Source organism: Canis lupus, chromosome 8 (assembly GCF_048164855.1).
Source record: "Canis lupus baileyi chromosome 8, mCanLup2.hap1, whole genome shotgun sequence".
Taxonomy (NCBI): domain Eukaryota; kingdom Metazoa; phylum Chordata; class Mammalia; order Carnivora; family Canidae; genus Canis; species Canis lupus.
The window spans coordinates 59,974,136-59,994,938 of NC_132845.1; the positions used below are offsets into that span (position 1 = coordinate 59,974,136).

Sequence of the window (20,803 nt, forward strand, 5' to 3'; positions counted from 1 at the left end):
CAAAGCTTTGTCTTAAGAAATCCAGCTTCCGGGATCCCTGGGTGGCGCAGCGGTTTAGCGCCTGCCTTTGGCCCAGGGCGCGATCCTGGAGACCCGGGATCGAATCCCACGTCGGGCTCCCGGTGCATGGAGCCTGCTTCTCCCTCTGCCTGTGTCTCTGCCTCTCTCTCTCTCTCTCTCTCTCTCTGTGCGACTATCATTAAAAAAAAAAAAAAGAAATCCAGCTTCCACCGCTAGGAGACACTAAGAGCAAGAAAAGTGTGGACATAGAGGGTACCAGGGTCCCCGGAGTGTACTCACTCACTCACTCACTCACTCACTCATTCAATATATTCTAACTATGAACCAGACAGTGTTCTAGGAACTGGGGATACACAACATCCCCTGCCATCTTGGAGCTTACATACTAGCAGAAAGAGTCATTTATAAAGTAAACTAACCATTCTCAAGATAATTACAGATTAGGGTAAGACCTATGAAGCCAATAAATGAGGTGATAAGTTGGAGAGTAGGGTTGATGAGTTGGTGAGTAGTGGGGAAAGTAGTTGGCTGATGTCAGACAAGCCTTTTATGAGGTTTTATTTGAGCTGAGATAGGACTGAGGGTGAGCCTGCCCAGTAGAGAACATGAAGTGAGATTCCAGACAGAGGGATCTGCAAGTACAAAGGATCTCTATTTGGATCACCACCGGAAGGCTAATGGGCTAGAGTTTAGTGAGAGAGGAAGGGCAAGTGCCATGAAATGAGGTTGGAGAGAAGTAGCAGGATTGTATGGAAAGCTATTTAAGAGCTTGGAATAGGAGAAAAGCTGAGTTTTTAAAATTGATTGATTGGGGCACCTGGGTGGCTCAGTGGGTTGAGTGTCTCCCTTTGGCTGAGGTCATAGTCCCAGGGTCCTGGGATTGAGCTCCTCGCATCGGGCTCCTTGCTCAGCTGGGAGTCAGCTTCTCCCTCTCCCCCTGCCCCTCCCCCTGCTTGTGCTCTTTCACTTTCTTTCAAATGGATAAAATCTTAAATAAAATTGATTATTGGAGCTAGATAGTATTTACAATTCTGTAAATATTCATTGTCAAATATTATGTATGATTACATTTCATTCATCACACAGGTTTTATTTTTTATTGGAGTTGATTACTGGCTCATTTTTTTCATGTGCTGGCTTTCTATATAATTTTCACTAATTCTTTTTACATCTTCCATTAACCTTCCAGTATAATTTTTCACAAAATCAACTGTACGAGTACTCGGTCCATTTTCCTCTTCCTGGAAGCCTTCAGGCTCCTATCTTCTAGTGTCCTGCCTGTTCCAGGCTGATTGCTCTCTAGGCTTGCTGGAGAACCATTACCTTAAGACCTCCCTTCACCTTGTGCTTGCATGGGTTTCCTAAACCTTGTTTTTCTTTCCCAGTTTGCCACCTTATTTTTCTAGAGCACATCTTCCAGTAGTTTCTTGAGAAAGAATGCATAGGATGAAACCACTTTGATACTTTGAAAAATGTCGCTAGGTATAGAATTATACAGAGAAAATAATTTACTCTCAGGATTTCAAAGGTGTTACTTCATTGTCTTCCAGTTTCCAATTCCCTGTTGAGAAGTCTGATATCATTCTTATTGCCAGACCTTTCTACATGTTCTTCCCCTCCCCCCAGAAAGTTTGAGGAGAGTATGATTAGAAGCCTAGACTCTGGGGGCATCTGGCTGGCTCAGTTAGTGTGGAGCATGCAACTCTTGATCGCGGCATTGTAAATTTGAGCCCCACATTGGGTGTAGAGATTACTTAAAAATAAAATCTTAAAAAAAAAAAAAAGAATGGACTCTGGATTCACTCTGCCTAGCAGATGTCCTGTGCAACTTTGAACAAATTTCTTAATCTCTTTGCACCTCAGCTTCCTGATTTGCAAAATGGGGTTGTTGGCAGCTCAAATGAATTTATATAAAACACTTCTCTTTATCACAGCCATTTTAAAATGTAATAAAATTAGTGTAGGTCATTTCTCATTCACTATGCTGGGAAGTCAAGAGATGTGACAGAGATTTATAGTACTTTTTAAATTTTAGAAAACTTTCTTATAGTTTCACGTATTTTTTTCTTCCATTTACTTTATTATCTTTTTGGAATTCCTCCTACATGTTGAACCTCCTGGCTCACCTCTAATTTTCATACATTTGTTTTCTTCTATTGTGCATCTTTTTGTTGTTCTACCTTCTGATTTCCTCAACTTTATCTTCTAAATATTCTATTTAAAAATGTTAGCTAGATTTTACATTCTAAATGCTTTGTTTTCTTTTTATGAACCCTTGATCTTCTTTACCTCTGCTTTTTTTTTTTTTTTTTCCTTCTTCTGCTCTTGGTATTGTCTTTTTACCGAGTTTTTAGTTTTCTTTGACTTTTTTTTTTAAAAGAGGCTTGCCTCAAATGTCTGGTGATCCTTGACTGCTTCTGTTTAAGAATGACGCATTGAGTTGCTTGAGTTAAACTTTTCAACTGGGAGGCTTCCTGGTAGAGATTTTCACAGGGGGCTCCCTAAATGTTTATAGGTCTTTTTTCTGGGCATTCTTTTTCTCCAGAGGAGCAAAGGTGGTATAAGCTTCCTGGACAGTGTTTTTAATAGCTAAGGTGAGGAAGGGGATTGGGGTAGTCTTGTTTTTCAGCCCTTATTGTTTTTGGTCAGGCCCCTTGTGTGGTGTCCCCAGCTTTGCAGTATTTTTAAAATTCGTCTCCCAGAAAGTAAACCTCTCCTTACCTACAAAGGTGAGATGCAGTCATCTAAGTGACATGGGGGAGAGGTTTGTGAACTTCAAAGATCTAATTATAATTACTCTGTATATAAACTTTCAGTGTCTTTATCCCCACCCTGACCCCTTAGTACCTCCAGAGCATATCTCCTTGCTTCCTGTTCATATTTCCCAACTCTGAAGGCATTTACTTTGGCTTCCTCTATTATGCTAAGTCAGTTACTCTTCTTCCACCTACTTTGAATCTTCCAAGAAGTATTGATTCCTCTCCCACCCTGTAGTCCTTGGGGTTAATGCTTGTTTTGGGTACTTTGCTATCAACTCAGGGGAACGGTGCAAACGTAAATCTAGGTGTTAAATCCTCTGGTCCTGAATCAGGGAAAACATTCTCACTCTCCACTTGCCAGACTCTAAGTGTGTCAATTGATTCATTTTATAAGACTGTAAAAAGTTCAGAATTCCAAGAATCCAAACATTAGGCAGAAGAGTTTTTCCACAAAGTCCTTTTTATTTATTTCACTAGAAATTACTCTTTATTGATTAAATCACCAGGAATTTTCAGCACAAGATTGAACATCTTAATAACCACTGAGGTTTGGGCTCTGGGGCTTACTCTGCCTCTCCCAGTCCTAAAAGGGGTTTAGAGGGAGAGACATCATTAACAGAGACCAAATCAGATGGTTGCAGGTCCTCCTTTCCCAGTCATTGGACAAGCTGCTCAATTCTTGTCCAGAGCAGGAAAGAGCCAGTACTTGAGAAAAATCTAATAAAGAATTTGACAATACAATATAAGATCTCTCTTAACAATTTAGATTTATCAACAGCATTGGTCCAAACTTATTTGCTTCTGATCTAAATCATTTTGCAATTTACCTCTTTTGGTGTGTATGTAATTTTAATACATAACCTAACTCCCTGTGCAGACATGAATCAACCCAGTGCCAAGAAAAATCCCTCAAACTAGAATAGAATAGCCTCATCCTGCTCTTGGAAAGAACAGAGGTTTTTCTGCTCCTCTTCCACATACAAGATGAACAAATCTCCCCCTGAAGTCCCAAATGTTACTTCTGGCCTTGGAATGTGCAGCTTGTGATGGGCTGATTCAAATCACCTCGAAAGGGCAGCTGGAACTACTATGCAGGCAGCCTTCTTTGGAAATTTCTTAAAATAACGTTTTGAGAATCGTTCATGATTGCGTACAAAGGCTCTAAGGTCCAAACAACTTCTGCTATTCCATCTCACGAGCTAGGCTCAGAGGAGGCATTGGAATTGTCAGGAGCAAGAGCAGTAGCAGTGGCCCCACGAGGTAGGACCTCAATAACTCGAGGCTTGTCAATAATCCGGGCTGTCCGGTTTCCCTTTTCCACAATACCGACGATCCATGCCTGGTGACCCTCTCCATACTTGGAAGATTTTATTTCAGAACAAAAGCGAGCTGCCTGTTCTCTTGGCAGACAAATCAGCAATCCACCAGAAGTTTCCGCTGAGGTTCCTTGAAGGAGCCCAAAGCGCCCACTGGCCTTGCTGATAGCAGCCATCTTGGCGATGATTGGCAGATTATGAATAACAAAGGACACCTCGTTTCTTTGTTGTTTTGCAAGGTTCTGAGAGTGTCCCAGAATGCCAAAACCGGTGATATCTGTGGCTGCATGTGCATTAAACGTGTGCATTAATCCAGCAGCAGTTCTGTTCAGGGTAGCCATATTGAACATGGCTTCCTGATAAGCCAGCTCTACCTCTTCCCTGGAGACCACCATATTTATTTTATTCCATCTCTCAGGGTTATCTAGCCATTGGTGGGCATTAACAGCAACTTGGGTTCCTAGGGGTTTGGTTAACACGAGCACATCCCCAACAACGGCGCTGTCAGGCATGATGAATTCATTTGGCTGACATACCACAGTGGCAACCCCACCGACAATAATCCAAGGGTTTACCACTGTCTGTCCGCCAGTCACTGCAGTCCCTCCTTCCTCAGCAGCGTCGCGAAAGCCTTTGATCATAAGGGGTGTTATCTTCTCTCGTTCCTCCTCAGTCATACTCTGGCTAACGCTGAGTAACATCAACATGTTGTCACATTCAGTAATGCCCATGGCATAGAGGTCACTCAGCACGTTGGCACACGCTATGCGCCCCATCATGTAGGGATCTTCCACCAAGGGGTAAAAGAAGTCCGTGGTCTGCACCAGGGACAGGCCCCCGTGCCTCAGGGGGATGACGCAGGAGTCCATCCCGATGCCCAGGGCTGGAAAGGTGGGGTTGGGATCCGCCCCGGCCGGCAGGCCGCCTTCCTGGGCCGCCTCTTCATGGCTTCCGACCAGGCCCAGGCCCAGAGGGGGCCGCACTTCTGGCCGCGTCAGTCCCGCCAGGAGTTTGAGCAGCGTCTCCTGGGGGACCTTGCAGCCTCAGCCCTTCATGCCGGAGAAGCCCGTCAGCCGCCAGCTGGGGCTGAGGCCCAGCGCCTGGGGCTCGAAGGGCCGGTAGCTCGAGAAGCCCCGGCCCAGAGACAAGCCCGCGGAGCCCGAGCCTTCCGCCGCCGCCGCCACCTCGCCGCCGGCGCCCGTCGCCGCGGCTTCCGCCATCGCGCCTGCCCCGCAGGGAGGGAAGAGGAGAGAGGAGGGGAGCGCCCTTGTATCTTCTACTCCAGTTACTACGGACTAACAGATATTACCGCAGAGATTCTCCCCGGCACGACTCGCGCCACCGGACTCACGCCACCCCGCGCGCTCCTGGCCTTCCTGAGGGAGGAGCTGCCGGCCTCCCCCTACTTATAGCCCCGCTGATTGACAGCCGTGCTAGCCAATGACGACTCCGCTACCGAGAGGCGGGCTTCCTTTGGTCTAAAAGCTAAATTACAAATCAACCAGCAGCTTGCGAAATTGGTCGGGGAGAGATTACCCGCAAGTGCTTGGGTTCGCTCCCCTAGATGTAATTTAAACGATCTCTTGGGAGTGGCTGGCGGAATCTGCTCCCCTAGAGGCAGTTTACCAAGGGCAGTTTCGAATATAAAGAAGATCGGTCGCTTGGCAGATCTCCCGTAGGGCAGAATTGTCCACGGGTCGTTTGACTGCGCTCGTGACCAGTCCAGGAGAGAAAAAGAGCCCAGGGAAAAATTCGGAAAGAATAATGAGAAGTTAGGGATCCCTGGGTGGCGCAGCGGTTTGGCGCCTGCCTTTGGCCCAGGGCGTGATCCTGGAGACCCGGAATCGAATCCCATGTCGGGCTCCCGGTGCATGGAGCCTGCTTCTCCCTCTGCCTATGTCTCTGCCTCTCTCTCTGTGTGACTATCATAAATAAAATAATAAAATAAAATAAAATAAGAAATCTCAGAATAATGAGAAATTAGATATTAAGTTACTACCATCAAGCAAGCAAACCTTAGCATCAAAATAATGAAATGTTAAAATGGATTTGAAGGAATTTTAAAACTCGGGCTGGCTCGCTCTGTCGGAAGAGCATGCGACTCTAGATCTCAGGGTCGTGACTTCCAGCCCTACACTGGGGGTAGAGATTACATTTTAAAAATATGATCCTAAAGTCTTTTAAGACTCTTGCGTCTACCACTAACTGCCCGTGTGAGTCACTTTCCTCCCCCCTCCCCCTCCCCCCGCAGCAGTTCACTCATCTGGACAACAAAGTGGCTTACCTTGTTTTGTTCTAAAATTTCTTTTTTAAAAAATATTTTATTTTATTTATTCATAAGAGACACACACGCAGAAGCAGAGACATAGGCAGAGGGAGAAGCAGGCTCCATGCAGGGAGACCCATGTGGGACTGGATCCCAGGATACCAGGACCCAATCTGAGTTGAAGGCAGACGCCCAACCGCTAAGCCACCCAAGCTCAGAAATTCTAAAATTTCTGTATCTCTTTAAATTAGTATATATAAGAATCTGTGATGGATCCATTATGAACAATTTGCCAATATCTATTAAGATTATAACTACAGGGCAGCCCGGGTAGCTCAGCGGTTTAGCGCCACCTTCAGCCCAGGGCCTGATCCTGGAGACCCGAGATCGAGTCCCACGTTGGGCTCCCTGCAGAGAGCCTGCTTCTCCCTCTGCCTGTGTCTCTGCCTCTCTGTCTCTCTGTCTCTCTCTCTCTGCCTCTCATGAATAAATAAATAAAATCTTTTTTTTTTTTTAATTAGAAAGTAAGGGGATCCCTGGTGGCTCAGCGGTTTGGCACCTGCCTTTGGCCCAGGGCGCGATCCTGGAGTCCCGGAATCTAGTCCCGCGTCGGGTTCCCTGCATGGAGCCTGCTTCTCCCTCTGCCTGTGTCTCCGCCTCTGTGTGTGTGTGTGTGTGTGTGTGTGTGTGTGTCTATCATAAATAAATCTTTAAAAAAATCCTATTAAAATTTTTTAAATAAATAAATAAAAACTGCACATAATACCTTTGACTCAGCAGTTCCAATTCTAGGATTTTACACTACAGATGTACTCACCAGCTATGTGTAGGAAATGATAGGTTTGTCTTGTTTTGTTTTGTTTTTCTGTGTTGTTTGTAATATCAACATGCTGGAAACAACTTAAATGTTTTATCAATTATGATTAAAATAAATTGTGGTATAATTATGTAATAGACTACCCAAGCAACTTTAAAACAGAATGAGAAAACACTGATGTAATTATATTGATAATAGTTACAATTCTAAGAAGCACAGTTCTAAATGCTTTAGTATATTAACTTAGTTCTTTTTTTATATTACCTTAGTTCTTATAAAAACCTTTGAGTTAAGATTCTTTCCACATCTTGCAGATAAAGAATATAATGCAGAGAGATTAAATGACCCACTCAAGGTCATACCCAGTTTATTTATTTTTATTTTTATTTTTATTTTTATTTTTTTCACACCCAGTTTAGAATATGGAAAGCTGGATATGAATCCAAGCAATTTGTTCCAAAGACCACCAGGCTAGGGGCTCCTGGGTGGCTCAGTGGTTGAGTGTTTTCCTTCAGCTTAGGGCATGATCCTGAGATCATGGAATCCAGTCCTGTATCTCCCTCCATCTGTGTCTTAACGTCTTTCTGTGTCTCTCATTAATAAATAAATAAAATCTTAAAAAACAACAACAACAAAAAAAAAAACAAAGCTGGGCAGCCCCGGTGGCTCAGCGGTTTAGCACCGCCTTCCACCCAGGGTGTGATCCTAGAAACCGGGGTTGGAGTCCCATGTCAGGCTCCCTGCCTGGAGCCTGTTTCTCCCTCTGCCTGTGTCTTTGCCTCTCTCTGTCTCTCATGAATAAATAAATAAATCTTTGTTTAAAAAAAGCAAAAAACAAAGACCACCAGGTTATATTGCTTATGATGTTTGTTAAGAGAAATAAGCACGGTTCAGAGCAGTATTTACAGAATACTATTATTTGTTGTAAAAGGGGGAAATATATGCAATAACATATCTCTTGGAGGATAATCACCAGAAACCAGTGAATTGATTGCCTCTGGGGAGGAATAAGGTGGCTGGGGACGAGAGATTATTCATTATGATGTCTTTTTGCTCCTTTAACATTTGGAACTTAAATTTTTTATTATTTTATAAGATTTTATTTATTTATTCATTAGAGACATACACAAACACAGAGGCAGAGACACAGGCAGAGGGAGAAGCAGGCTCCAATGCAAGGAGCCCGACATGGGCCTCGATCCCGGGACACCAGGATCATGCCCTGCGCCAAAGGCAGGCACCAAACCGCTGAGCCACCCAGGGATCCCCTGAACTTAAAATTTTGAAAAAATATTTGAGTGTATTACATACTTAAAAAAAAAATCCTGCCTATGGAACTATAAATTGGTGCAACCATTTTGTAAAAGAGTTTGGCCTTAACTGATTAAATCAACATGTGCAAACCTATGCATTCCACACATAGGTGGAACTCCCCAGCAATTCTACCCATAAAACACGCCCTAGAGAAACTCTTGCAAAGGTGCCCCAAGAGACATGTGCAAGAATGTAGGAGCTCTGGATATTGATTATGCAACAATGTGAAGGTACTTAACACTACTGAACTGTACCCTTAAAAAAGGCAAGGTGGAAAATTTTATGTCATATGTATTTTGGCACAATTAAAAATAGAAAAAAAAACATAAGGATACTTATAGCTCTTACAGTAAGTCATTACATTTGGTTTTTATTGTTCTGCAATACAGTGTTAAGAAGGCATGGATTAAATTGGAAGAAACTCAAATGTTAAAATTAGACTGAGTTGCAGTCTTGGCTCTCCTAATGACCTTGGACAAATTATCTAACCTCTAGGAACCCTAGTTTCACTACCTATAAAATAGTCCTTTCACCTGAAGATAATGATAGATACCAGATGGGAGTGTTTCTGAGAGTTAAATTTTAAAATGTGTGTAAAACACCTAACACAGTTCCTGGCTGATGGTAAGCTTACCATAAAAAACAGAATCTATCATCACACACCACTATTAAGGTAGATGGAGCGGCTGGAATTTAAATTCACAAAACTTATAACATCTTGGAAAAAAATTTTTTTTAATTTTTATTTATTTATGATAGTCACCAAGAGAGAGGGAGAGAGGCAGAGACACAGGCAGAGGGAGAAGCAGGCTCCATGCACCGGGAGCCCGACGTGGGATTCGATCCCGGGTCTCCAGGATCGCGCCCTGGGCCAAAGGCAGGCGCCAAACCGCTGCGCCACCCAGGGATCCCCATCTTGGAAAATTTTTGTAAAAACAAATCCATTTGTCTTCCTAAAGAAAAAGAGGAGTGTAACATTGGAATACTGGAAATAACCCATCTGTCTGTTAATAGGGAACGCATAAGCGGATTGTGGTATAATTACACAACAGAATATTGTTCACCCATGAAAATGAATCATAGGCCTAGGCATCATCAATATCAGTAATCTCAAAAACAAGATGTTGGGAGCAAGAAGCCAGTTGCAGAAGAATACGTAAACTAAGATGCCCTTTATATAAAGTTCAACACCAGGCAAAGCAATAATATATTGATAAGAGATGCAAAATGATAAAAACTTCTAAAAAAGTAATAGTGAATGATTAACAAAATTTAGCATAGGGATTGCTTCTGGGGAAGAGTGCAGAGGGGATCTGGGCTACATTAAGTTCTGTTCCTTGGGCTGGGTTGTAGTTACATGATGTTCTTTAAACCATACGTATCTGTTTTCTTTTCTTTCTTATTTATTTATTTATTTATTTATTTATTTATTTTTATTATAATTTTTTTTCGTATCTGTTTTCCTATGCTCTTTTTGTAAGCTGTATTTCAACATCAAAAAAAAGAAAATCAGGACGTGTGGGTGGCTCAGTGGTTGAGCATCTACCTTTGGCTTGGGTTATGATCCTGGGGTCCTGGGATGGAGTCCCACATCAGGCTCCCAGCAGGGGAGCTGCCTGTATCTCTGCCTCTTTCTGTATCTCTCATGAATGAATAAATAAAATCTTAAAAAAAAGAAAATGTTATATACTTCAGAATTTAAAATACTGAAGGAAAAAGGAAAGAATGGAAAACAAGAGATGAAAAGAAGACCTTTGGATTTTGTCTGACCTTTGGATTTGTTGTCAGTGAACTTATCTGCCCTTGAAGAGGTGATATAGCCTCTCTACACCTTAGTTTCCACTTCTGTCAAATGAAGGTCATCATTTCTGCCTAGGATATGGTATAAGGATCATATAAAAATCTCAACTATGAAACTTGTTTTGCAAAATCTTTAGTATATTGTACCTGTGAAGGATCTTCCTATCACTAAGGGAAAAATGAAAACACTCCATTACGTCTGTAGTTCCCTCACCTGGGTTAAAAAGTGACTAGATCAGGTGCCTCTGTATGCTCTCTCTTCTTTGGACTTTCTCCTCTCAGCATTTAGGACAGTTTGTAATTCTTTATTCATGTGATTGTGCCACAATTATCTGTTTGCGCCACTAGTCTGTAAGCTGTACAAGGGAGGGGCTGCCCTGTTGTGCCTACTTTGGCTTCCCTTGTACTTTACAGGGCAATGACATTTGATGAATAAATATGTCACTTTATGCAACACAATTTGCTGAGCTCATATGATGAACCAGACAAGGGGCTGAGGATCTTTTTTTTTTTTTTAATCTCTTTCTCTTTCTTTCTTTCTTTCTTTCTTTCTTTCTTTCTTTCTTTCTTTCTTTCTTTCTTTTTTTCTTTCTTTCAACATTTTATTTATTTATTCATGAGACACAGAGAGAGGCAGAGGCAGAGACAGAGGCAGAGGGAGAAACAGGCTCCCCCTGGGAGTGGTAGGCTCCCTACCACTTGATCCCAAGGGGCTTGATCCCAAGACCCCGGGATCACCACCTGAGCCAAAGGCAGACACTCAACCACTGAGCCACCCAGGTGCCGTGGCACTGATCATCTTGCACTTACTCACCTCCTCATTAATGCTCATAGTGGCGCCAGGGAATTATCATTATTAGCTCAATTTTGGAGAGGAGACTGAGATCCCGGAAAAGTCAGAAGTCCCTCACAGGGTCACCTAGTGAGAATACAAACCTAGGTCTTTTTAACCTGAAGTCTGGTGCTCTATGCCTTATCGTGGGCCCGCCCCCCTTGAGAATACTAACAACTCCCATCATATGCCCCAAGGAAGCAGGACTCTTTGGAGGGAGGGTTTCATCCTGTAATTTGCTGCTGTTTGGAAGCAATGTTCACTCAGGCCAAGAAAGTCATGAATTTGCCTTGGTCAGGGACCACCCACTAGGCTCAGAGCAAGTTCATGAGCCTCTGTGCAGATGATCCCCATGGGCCTCTGGAGGGTGATCCCTGTGACTGTATTATGAGCATTTGAAAGTATCCTTTTGATCTTTTTCTTGTTTTTCAGAGAGATCTACTGAACATTTATGGCTTGGGTTAAAGCTTTGGGCCAAAGACTGCAAGAGTAAAGGCCCAGATGGGGCTGGAAATGCAGGCAAAGGAGAAAAGAGGTTTTAGAGAATAATAGTCTGAATACTAGCCCCTCTTTTGTTTTTTACATACGACAAAAGCACTGGGCTAATGCTAGTTATAGTTTTTTTCTCATTATGAAAATTTCCAGTCATAACACTACACTTTAAGGTTCAGTACACTTTATTTTTATTTTTTTGAATATTTTATTTTTAAGTAATCTCCACACCCAGTGTGGGGCTCAAACCCACAATCCTGAGATCAAAAGTTGCACGCTCCACTGACTGAGCCAGCCAGGCGCCACAGATCAGCAAACTTTATTTTAATTTTTTTATTTTTTAAAGTGTATATATTTAAACAAACTCTACACCCAATGTGGAGCTGAATTCATGACCCTGAGATAAAGAGCTAAAAGCTCTACTGACTAAGCCAGCCAGGCACCCTAGGTTCCACACACTTTCAAGAATTTTTAAATTGTGGTAAACTATACACTCAGTACATTTCTAGTATGCCGAAAATACTTCAATAGGTTTAGTACACATTTTAAAAAATATTTTATTTTTATTTAAAAATTAAAAAAATATATCTTGTTTATTTTTTCATGAGAGACACAGAGAGAGGCAGAGACATAGCCAGAGGGAGAAGTAGGCTTCCTGAGGGGAGCTAGATGGGGGCCTCAATCCCAAGACCCTGGGATCACGACCTGAGCCAAAGGCAGACACTCAACCACTGAGCCAAGCAGGTGCCCCTAGTTTTTAAAAAAATTTTTAAAGATTTTATTTATTTATGAGAGAGAGAGAGAGGCAGAGACATAGGCAGAGGGAGAAGCAGGCTCCAGGCAGGGAGCCTGATGTGGGACTCGATCCCGGGGACTCCAGGATCACACCCTGGGCTGAGGGCAGGCGCTAAACCGCCGAGCCACCCAGGCGTCCCTATTTAAAAAAATTTTTTTTTTAATTTATTTTTTACGTAATATACTGAAGGTGGGGTTCGAACTTACAAGATCAAGAGTCAGCACACTCTGTTGATGAGCCAGAAATATTATTACAAAAATCATTATGTTGTCATTGGAGAAAAATCACAAAATGCAGTTTAGTAAAGAGGAAGAAGGTTACCTCAAAATCCTCCTCCCAGAGAGAAGTACTAGCAACAGCTTAGCCTCGTGTATTTTAGACCTTTTCCTTCATGAGTAAGGAAAGCCACTACATTGAACACCAGGGGGCGCCCTGTCACTCCCTCCAGGCGGTGTAGAGCAGTGTGCTCTGTGTATTTGCATATACTTTAAATTTTTTTTTAATTTTTATTCATTTATGATAGTCACAGAGAGAGGGAGAGAGAGAGAGGCAGAGACATAAGCATGCTCCATGCACCGGGAGCCCGATGTGGGATCCGATCCTGGATCTCCAGGATCGCGCCCTGGGCCAAAGGCAGGCGCCAAACCGCTGCGCCACCAGGGATCCCTACTTTTAAAATTTTTAAAACAAAAATGGGATCATTCCAAGTATTTCTAGTAGGATATTATATAATGGGTGAAATAATCTGGCATGTAATAGGTGTTCAACACTCCTGCTGGATTCATTTGTAAATATTTATTGAAAAGTGTTTTTTTTTTTTTTTAAGATTTTATTTATTTATTTGAGAGAGACAGAGAGAGCCCAAGTGGGGAGGGGCAGAGGAGGAGGAGAAAGAATCTGAAATAGACTCTCCGCTAAGTGTGAGGCCTAACACAGGGCTTGATCCCATGACCCTGAGATCATGACCTGAGCCAAAACCAAGAGTTGGATGCTTAACCAATTGAGCCATCCAGATGCCCCCTATTAATTTTTTTATTTTATTTTATTTTATTTTATTCATTTATTTCTAAAGATTTTATTTATTTACTCATGAGAGACACACACACAGAGAGAGAGGCAGAGACATAGGCAGAGGGAGAAGCAGGATCCATGCAGGGAGCCCTATGCAGGACTTGATCCCAGGACTCCAGGACCACTCCCTGGGCTGAAGGCAGGTGCTAAACCACTGAGCCACCCAGGGATCCCCAGATGCCCCCTATTTACTGAAAACTTATGTGCACTAGATACTGAAGCTATAACAGTGAATGCCAGGCAAAAATTCCTGTCCTCATGCAGCAGACATTCTAATGGAAAGAGATAGTAATAGGTAAGAGCAACCATTTGTTAGTTAAGGATAGGTATTGAGGAGAGAAAAATGAAGCCTGAAGAGTAGGAAGTCTGGTATGTGAATGTATTTTGTGTAATTGTAGCCAGGGAGGCCTCAATGAAAAGATGACTTTGAAGTAAAGGCCTCAATGAAGAGAAGAATAGGATGCAGATATCTGAAAAAGAGTGCTTCAGGTAGAGAATGGTGAGTGCAAAAGCCCTGAGGCAGGCATATACTTGGGCTATTCTAGGAGCAACAAGGCAGCCAGGAAGACTGGTGCATATTGAGTGGAGAGAGTTGTAGGAAATGTCAGACAGGCACATCACAGGATTGGTGTAAATGGCACAGGACATAGGGCCTTGCAGATCACTGGAGGACTGCTGTAATCTGACTTTGCTATAGCTTTTACTCTGTATTCAAACCCCAGGGGTCAAAACATTCCTCATTGGTCTGAACCCCAACCACTCTGGCCCAGCATCCAGGTCAGTGTCCCCATTGCCAGCCCCTGAACCTGAGCCTGACCCAGGCCCAGCACAGCCTCAGTTCCCTATCCCCGCCTCCCTGGGTTTGTTTGGTGGGGCTTCCAGCAACAGGCTCTCCCTCAGGAAACTTGAGAACTGACGCCTATGTTCATGGCCCCTCACACTCTTAACCATCTTCTATCACTTTACGTGGCAGGAAATGTCATCTTTGTATCTGGGGTAAATGTGAGAAGCCATACTGAGTCACCTCTTGCCATCAGAACAAGAGAGACACAGGACAGGAAGAGACTCAGAGTGATGGCAGAGCTCAGAGAATGGAGGGTTTGGAGATGGAGATAAAGAATGAGAAGGTGAGGAGCACCTGGGTGGCTCAGCCGGTGAAGCATCTGCCTTCAGTTCAGGTCATGATCTCAGTGTCCTCAGATTGAGCCCCCCATCAGCCTCCCTGCTCAGCAAGGAGTCTGCTTATCCCTCTGCCTCTGCCCCTCCCCTGCTTGTGTGCTCTTTCTCTCTCTCTCTCTCTCTCTCAAAAAAAAAAAAAGAAATTAAATTAAAAAAAAATGAGAAAGTGATTTGGAAGATGCTGAGAGAGGGAGTCATGGGATAACCTGGCACAAGAGCATTTCTGACAGAAAAGTACCCATGGCAAAGACCAGCAAGTTTTATGTGTTGGATGGTGGCCAGTATGGCTGGTGACAAGTGGGTGAGAGAGAGCAAGAGGAGGTGATGTCAGAGAGGCAGTGAAGGGCCAGATGTGCAGGGCCCCTGGACTATGGTATGGCCTTTGGCTTTGGCTCTGGGTAAGATGGGAGCCATGGGATGGTTTAGACCAGAGGCTGAGGTGAGGGTGAACAGGGTTGGCTAAATAGATACAGAGAGACAATGAGGAGGTTCCTGAAAAAACCCAGGGGACAGATGATGGTGACTTGGTTACACCGGAAATAGTGACAGGTAGTCATATTCTGGATAGTTTTTAAAGGAAGAAGCAACAGATTTCCTGATGGAGTAAATGTAAGATCTGATGTGTTGGGGCACCTGGGTGTCTTCGTTGGCTAAGCATCTGCCTTCAGCTCGGGTCATGATCTCAGGGTCCTGGGATAGAGGCCCGCATCGTGGTCCCTGCTCAGTGAGGAGCCTACTTCTCTCTGTCCTCTGCTCCTCCCCCTTGATTGTATTCTCTCTCTTTCTCTCAAATAAATAGTCTTTTTTTTTTTTTTTTTTTAAGATCTGATGGGCTGTGTGAAGGAATTTTGGACTTTTTGTCCTAAGAGAAAGAGGAAGTCATGGGCTTGGTTTTAAGCAGAGAGGTGGTATGGTTATATTCATGGTTTTGAAAGTTCATTCTGTCTGCTAGGTCAAGAATAGGCTGTAGGGGAATGATTAAGCAGAGGACCAGTGAAAGTTGGTGGGGACTTGGATTAGGATAGAGTATGGTGTGGGGTGGACAGAATACAGCATAATTCTCTCTGCCTCAGGACCTTTGCACCAGTCATTCTTTTTTAAAAAATTTTATTTATTTATTCATGAGAGAGAAAGAGAGAGAGGCAGAGGGAGAAACAGGCTCCATGCAGGGAGCCCGATGCAGGACTCGATCCCGGGTCTCCAGGATCAAGCCCTGGGCCAAAGGCAGGTGCTAAACCGCTGAGCCACCCAGGAATCCCCTGCACTGGTCATTTTTAATTACCCAACGACGCGTTATGCCCAACAAACAGCATTATCTTCAAGACTTGGGAGACCCCTCCTCCATGATCTCCTAACCCTGAAATTTCCTTGTTCTAACCATTTTCATGCTAGATTTTCTCTGACACCTGTGAGCGCCTTATAGCTGAGACCACACCTCACTGGATTCCAGGAGCTCAAGGCCCAGCGTGGGCTCTGGCACAGAGAAGGCCTTAAACAGCATTTGTTGAATGAATAAATGGAAAGAATGCAAATGAGGACAGAGATCGACACCCTGATAGTTGGAGCTCACCGAAACACTGCAAAAAATGAAGTGTTTAAGATGTAACACACACTAGGGCACCTCGATGTCTCAGTTGGTTAAGTGTCTGGCTCTTGGTTTTGGCTCAGGTCTTGATCTCAGGGTCCTGGGATCAAGCCCCAAGCTGGGCTCTCTGTTAAGTGGAAAGTCTGTTTCTCCTCTCCCTCTGTGCTCTCTCTTTCTCAGATAAATAAATGAAATCTTAAAAAAAAAAAAAAAAAAGATGTAACACACACTAGTAATTTTTCTTCTTATATTATCTTGACAATCTTTTTAAACCAGTATATGTAAATATACCACATTTTGTTAGAGGCTGAAGTGTTTCATAAAATGGACCTATTTGGGATGCCTGGGTGGCTCAGCGGTTGAGCGTCTGCCTTTGGCTCAGGGGGTGATCCCAGATCCTGGGATCGAGTCCCATGTTGGGCTCCCTGCATGGAGCCTGCTTCTCTCTCTGCCTGTGTCTCTGTCTCTCTCTCTGTGTCTCTCATGAATAAATAAATAAATAAAATCTTTTTTAAAAATGGACTTATTTAACTGGTATAACCACCTTCCTATTATTGTTAGATATTCAATTTATTTTTTTCTTTTTTTAATTAAAGGATTTCCATGAATATCCTCGTTGCATTTATTTCAAGGCACCAGATTTTAGGAAGATCATTGAAACAAGTTGTTCCTCCTGGGGTGGTCAGAGGAGTTGAGACTTTGTCTTATAGGTAATATTAGATATAATTGAGGATGTTCAGCCTGGAAGAGAAACCTGTGAGCCTTGTCCACATTTCTGAAGGTGCTTCCAGATGGGAAAGAGAACAGATTTGTCCCAGGCATATCAGCAGGACAGAACCAGGCCTAAAGCATGGAAGTCACAAAGAGGCAAACTGGCATGTAATACAAGAAAACATTTTCCTTGGGGACCCCTGGGTGGCTCAGTGGTTGAGCACCTGCCTTTGGCCCAGGGTGTGATCCTGGAGTCCCAGGATGGAGTACCACATCGGGCTCCCTGCATGGAGCCTGTTTCTCCTTCTGCCTGTGTCTCTGCCCCTCTCTCTGTGTGTCTCTCATGAATAAATAAATAAAATCTAAAAAAAAAAAAAAGAAAAAGAAAAGAAAGCATTTTCATGCAAGCAGAGCTGCAGGAGATGCAGTGGATCTCCTTGGGAAGTCATGAGCATCCTGTCTCTGGAGGTGTGTAAGGAGAAGCTGGTTGAAGATTTAATAGGAAATAATATAGAAAGGACTATTGTGCAGTAGGCCAAAGTTGAATTTGGTGATATTTGAGAATCCTTTCAAATCTGAAATTTTGTTACTACATTAAAAAAATATATTTATTTATTTATTTATTTATTTATTTATTTATTTGAGAGAGAGACAGAGAGAGAGAAAGGAGGGAGGGGCAGAGGGAGAAGGAGAGAGAGGGATCCCTGGGTGGCGCAGCGGTTTGGCGCCTGCCTTTGGCCCAGGGCGTGATCCTGGAGACCCGGGATCGAATCCCACGTCGGGCTCCCGGTGCATGGAGCCTGCTTCTCGCTCTGCCTCTCTCTCTCTCTCTCTCTCTCTGTGACTATCATGAATAAATAAATAAAATCTTTAAAAAAAAAAAAAAAAAAAAGAAAGAGAGAGAGATTTCCAAGCAGATTTCCTGCTGAGTGTGGAGCCCAATGCAGGGCTCCATCTTATGACCCCAAGATCATGACCCAAACCAAAACCAAGAGTCGGGCACTTGACTCCATGGAGCTACTCAGGCACTCAAAGATATCATAAAGGATGGCACGAAGAAGTTGGCACGATGCCTCAGGGCTGGGAATATTTTGACAAGTGGTGATTTGGGGATGCACATTCCAGGCAAAGGGGATAGGTTGATGAGATTGAGGAGGGAAAGTCGGGCATGAAGCTAAAGAAAGTTATGGAGTGGGACACCTGGGTGGCTCAGTGGTTGAGTGCCTGCCTTTGGTTCAGGGCATGATCCTGGAGTCCCCGGATCAAGTGCCACATCGGGCTCCCTGCATGGAGCCTGCTTCTCCCTCTGCCTATGTCTCTGCCTCTCTCTCTCTCTCTCTCTCTCTGTCTCTCATGAATAAATAAATAAAATCTAAAAAAAAAAAAAAAAAGTTACGGAGTAAGACTGAGCTTTACCTCAGGTGACCAAGAACCTCTGAGGTTGAGGGTAAGGCGGTCAGATGCTGGTTGGTGTTTAAGACTCTGTTCCCTTGGCAGTAGTTGATTACTACAGGGTGAACATTTCATCCCAGCTCAACCAGATTCTCCTTCCTAAGAGTGTAGACATTCAGAGTGTACGTAAAATTGGGCTGAGGGGTAAGCTTCCTCAACCTTTGCTGGAGAGGTGAAGAAAGGTGGCCTGCAGAGTGAGAGAATGGGGAGCATGTGACATTGTCTTCCAGACACCGGGGAGATCTGATCGTATTTGGCTTCTTCAAAGGGCTTTGTGATATCCTGTAGACAAATGTATTCGTTTGCTTTCTGCCAACTCAAATGGGTTCCTGTGACTTGCCACAGTATGATATTCGGCCAAGACTCTCTAAATTAAGGAGTCATCCGAGGCTTTGAAGGGAGTCACCCACAGTTCCTGAAAGAGCTTCAGGAACATTCAGCTGGAGGAGTGAGGGCAGAAACGGTTGAGAAGAGTCTGATAGGTGGTGAGAGCAGGGAGCAGGCCTTCCTCATCATTTAGATAATCAACAGAGCTGCTGCTTCCTCCAGATGTTCCACCTCATTGTACAGTTCAAGCATGTCATCCAATGATACATAAGTCCTCCGGGCTCCATTTGACTTGTTTTCTATATGGACTCAAGCTATCTAGTCAGAAGGGAGGAAATGTTTTCCTTTTTCCCAAGGAACCAGAGTGATGGCAGAGAGTTCACTTTCCTTGATGTAACAAATAAGATAGGTTGGGGTTACCAATATCCCCACTGCAGGCCAAATGTGGGTTTGGTCATCTGGGAAGTTCACGAACAAGGGGGTGTGTCTGGAGCACTAATGAAGTGACCCAATAGAATATTCAAGAGGGAGCACAGGCATGTCATGAAGGTGGGGAGGCTCAGACTCAAAGGAGTCTGACCCAGGAGTGAAATTTTCGTTATCAGACAGGAGTCATGATCCTTCCTGTACATGGTAGCTATTATGTTGGTCATTCTGGCTCCACCCCCTGAACATAAATCAGTGTTTGAGAGGGAGAGAGAGAGACAGAGAGAGACAGAGAGAGATAGAAAGAGTCATAAGTAAAACTTGAAAGAGATGCTTTATTAGCCTGTGCACATGGGAGCCCAAGCAGTTGGAGGTTGGGGTAATTCAAAGCAGAGAGAGAGAGAGAGATTCTTCTAACTCTACCGCAGCTTTGGTGTTTCAAGGGCTTGGGGTTAGGAGTCAAGAATTGTTCTATCTATGGTTTTGGTTATGGATCTACAGCCAAGATGTGAGGCCTGGAGCAGTTCACGTACAAGGAAGTGAAGCACAAGTGAAATCCCTCTGAAGACTTTCTGAAATAGCAAAGAATCTGCAGGAAGCTGGAGATCTCGTACTAGCAGGTGGGAGTAATAAGGCAACAACACGGGAGTATTAACATTAGTATGATCCTATTTGAGCTTCACAGGGTGGTGAGTCCTGCAGAAGCGTGAGCTGTGTACGCAGTGGGGAACCAAGGCCCAGAGAGGTGAAGGGGGCCTTGGTGCAACATAGCAAGACAGTACTGCTTGGAACTGGTTCCTGGGATTCTGGCCCTGTATGATATGCTCTTTTGGACACAATAAACCATATGCCAAAAAGCTGGAAGTGGAAGCCCTGGAGTGAGGTCAACTAGTGACAACAGGCTCCCATGGACTGCGTGTGAATACTCAAGAGGCCATCTGTAGAAAATCCCTACCTGTAAGTGCATCCCACTCAGCCTTCCCTTAGAAAATCCCAAGTAGTTTCTAGAACTTTAGAATACCTGGGTGTAGTTAGCCCATGAGATCATAAAGGTCTTGGAAGAGGGTGGTGGCCTCTGACCCCACTTATTTTGGGCACCTCTGGGCCTCAATGACCTCCCTTCCCCTGAGGCCCAGCCTCATTCCCTGGGGTAGTCTCTCCCTCCAACCTCCTGGCAGGTGGGAAGAAGGGAAAAGGGCACTATGGTGACACAGATATTTCTGTTAGAACCATCCTGACCAAAGTGGCCTATGTTATTATACTCAGAAGGAAGTGGTGGGTGGCAAGCCTGGGCTAAGAGTAGCAGCTGATGGCAACCAGCAGCATTTGCACCAACAAATCTTCTGTGTGTGTCTGAAATGAGAACTTTGCCCCGGTTTGTCCTGGGTTTGTAGGCAGTCAGGCCTGGTAGACTGCGGGTAGGGGCGGGGGAGGCCCCAGCCAGCTTTTCCTGCCACCATCTACGTCACCCAGGGGCCTATTGGTCCCCAAGCAAGCCCAGAGGCTCCCTGCTGCCACATCCTTGCTTATTCAACATTTTATTCATTTAAGCATCATGAAGGAAAGGGTTCAGTGTGGTCATACTGAAGACTGGAACTAGGGAGGTCATCAGGAATGGAGGTAGGGATGCGTGGGTGGC

General features: G+C 44.0%; 1 protein-coding gene and 1 long non-coding RNA gene across 2 annotated transcripts; one reads left to right on the forward strand and one right to left on the reverse strand.

The window, feature by feature from the left end:
• Positions 1 to 3,222: 3,222 nt before the first annotated feature.
• SEPHS2 (selenophosphate synthetase 2) lies at positions 3,223 to 5,493 on the reverse strand. Its single transcript, XM_072836468.1, has one exon. It carries the CDS (start codon positions 5,314 to 5,316, stop codon positions 3,973 to 3,975), a length of 1,344 nt encoding a protein of 447 aa, XP_072692569.1. The 5' UTR covers positions 5,317 to 5,493; the 3' UTR covers positions 3,223 to 3,972.
• Positions 5,494 to 14,136: 8,643 nt separating this feature from the next.
• On the forward strand, positions 14,137 to 16,856 carry LOC140637654 (uncharacterized). The gene is made up of 2 exons (XR_012034721.1): positions 14,137 to 14,611; positions 16,056 to 16,856. It is a non-coding gene; the product is annotated as an uncharacterized lncRNA (long non-coding RNA).
• Positions 16,857 to 20,803: the final 3,947 nt, after the last annotated feature.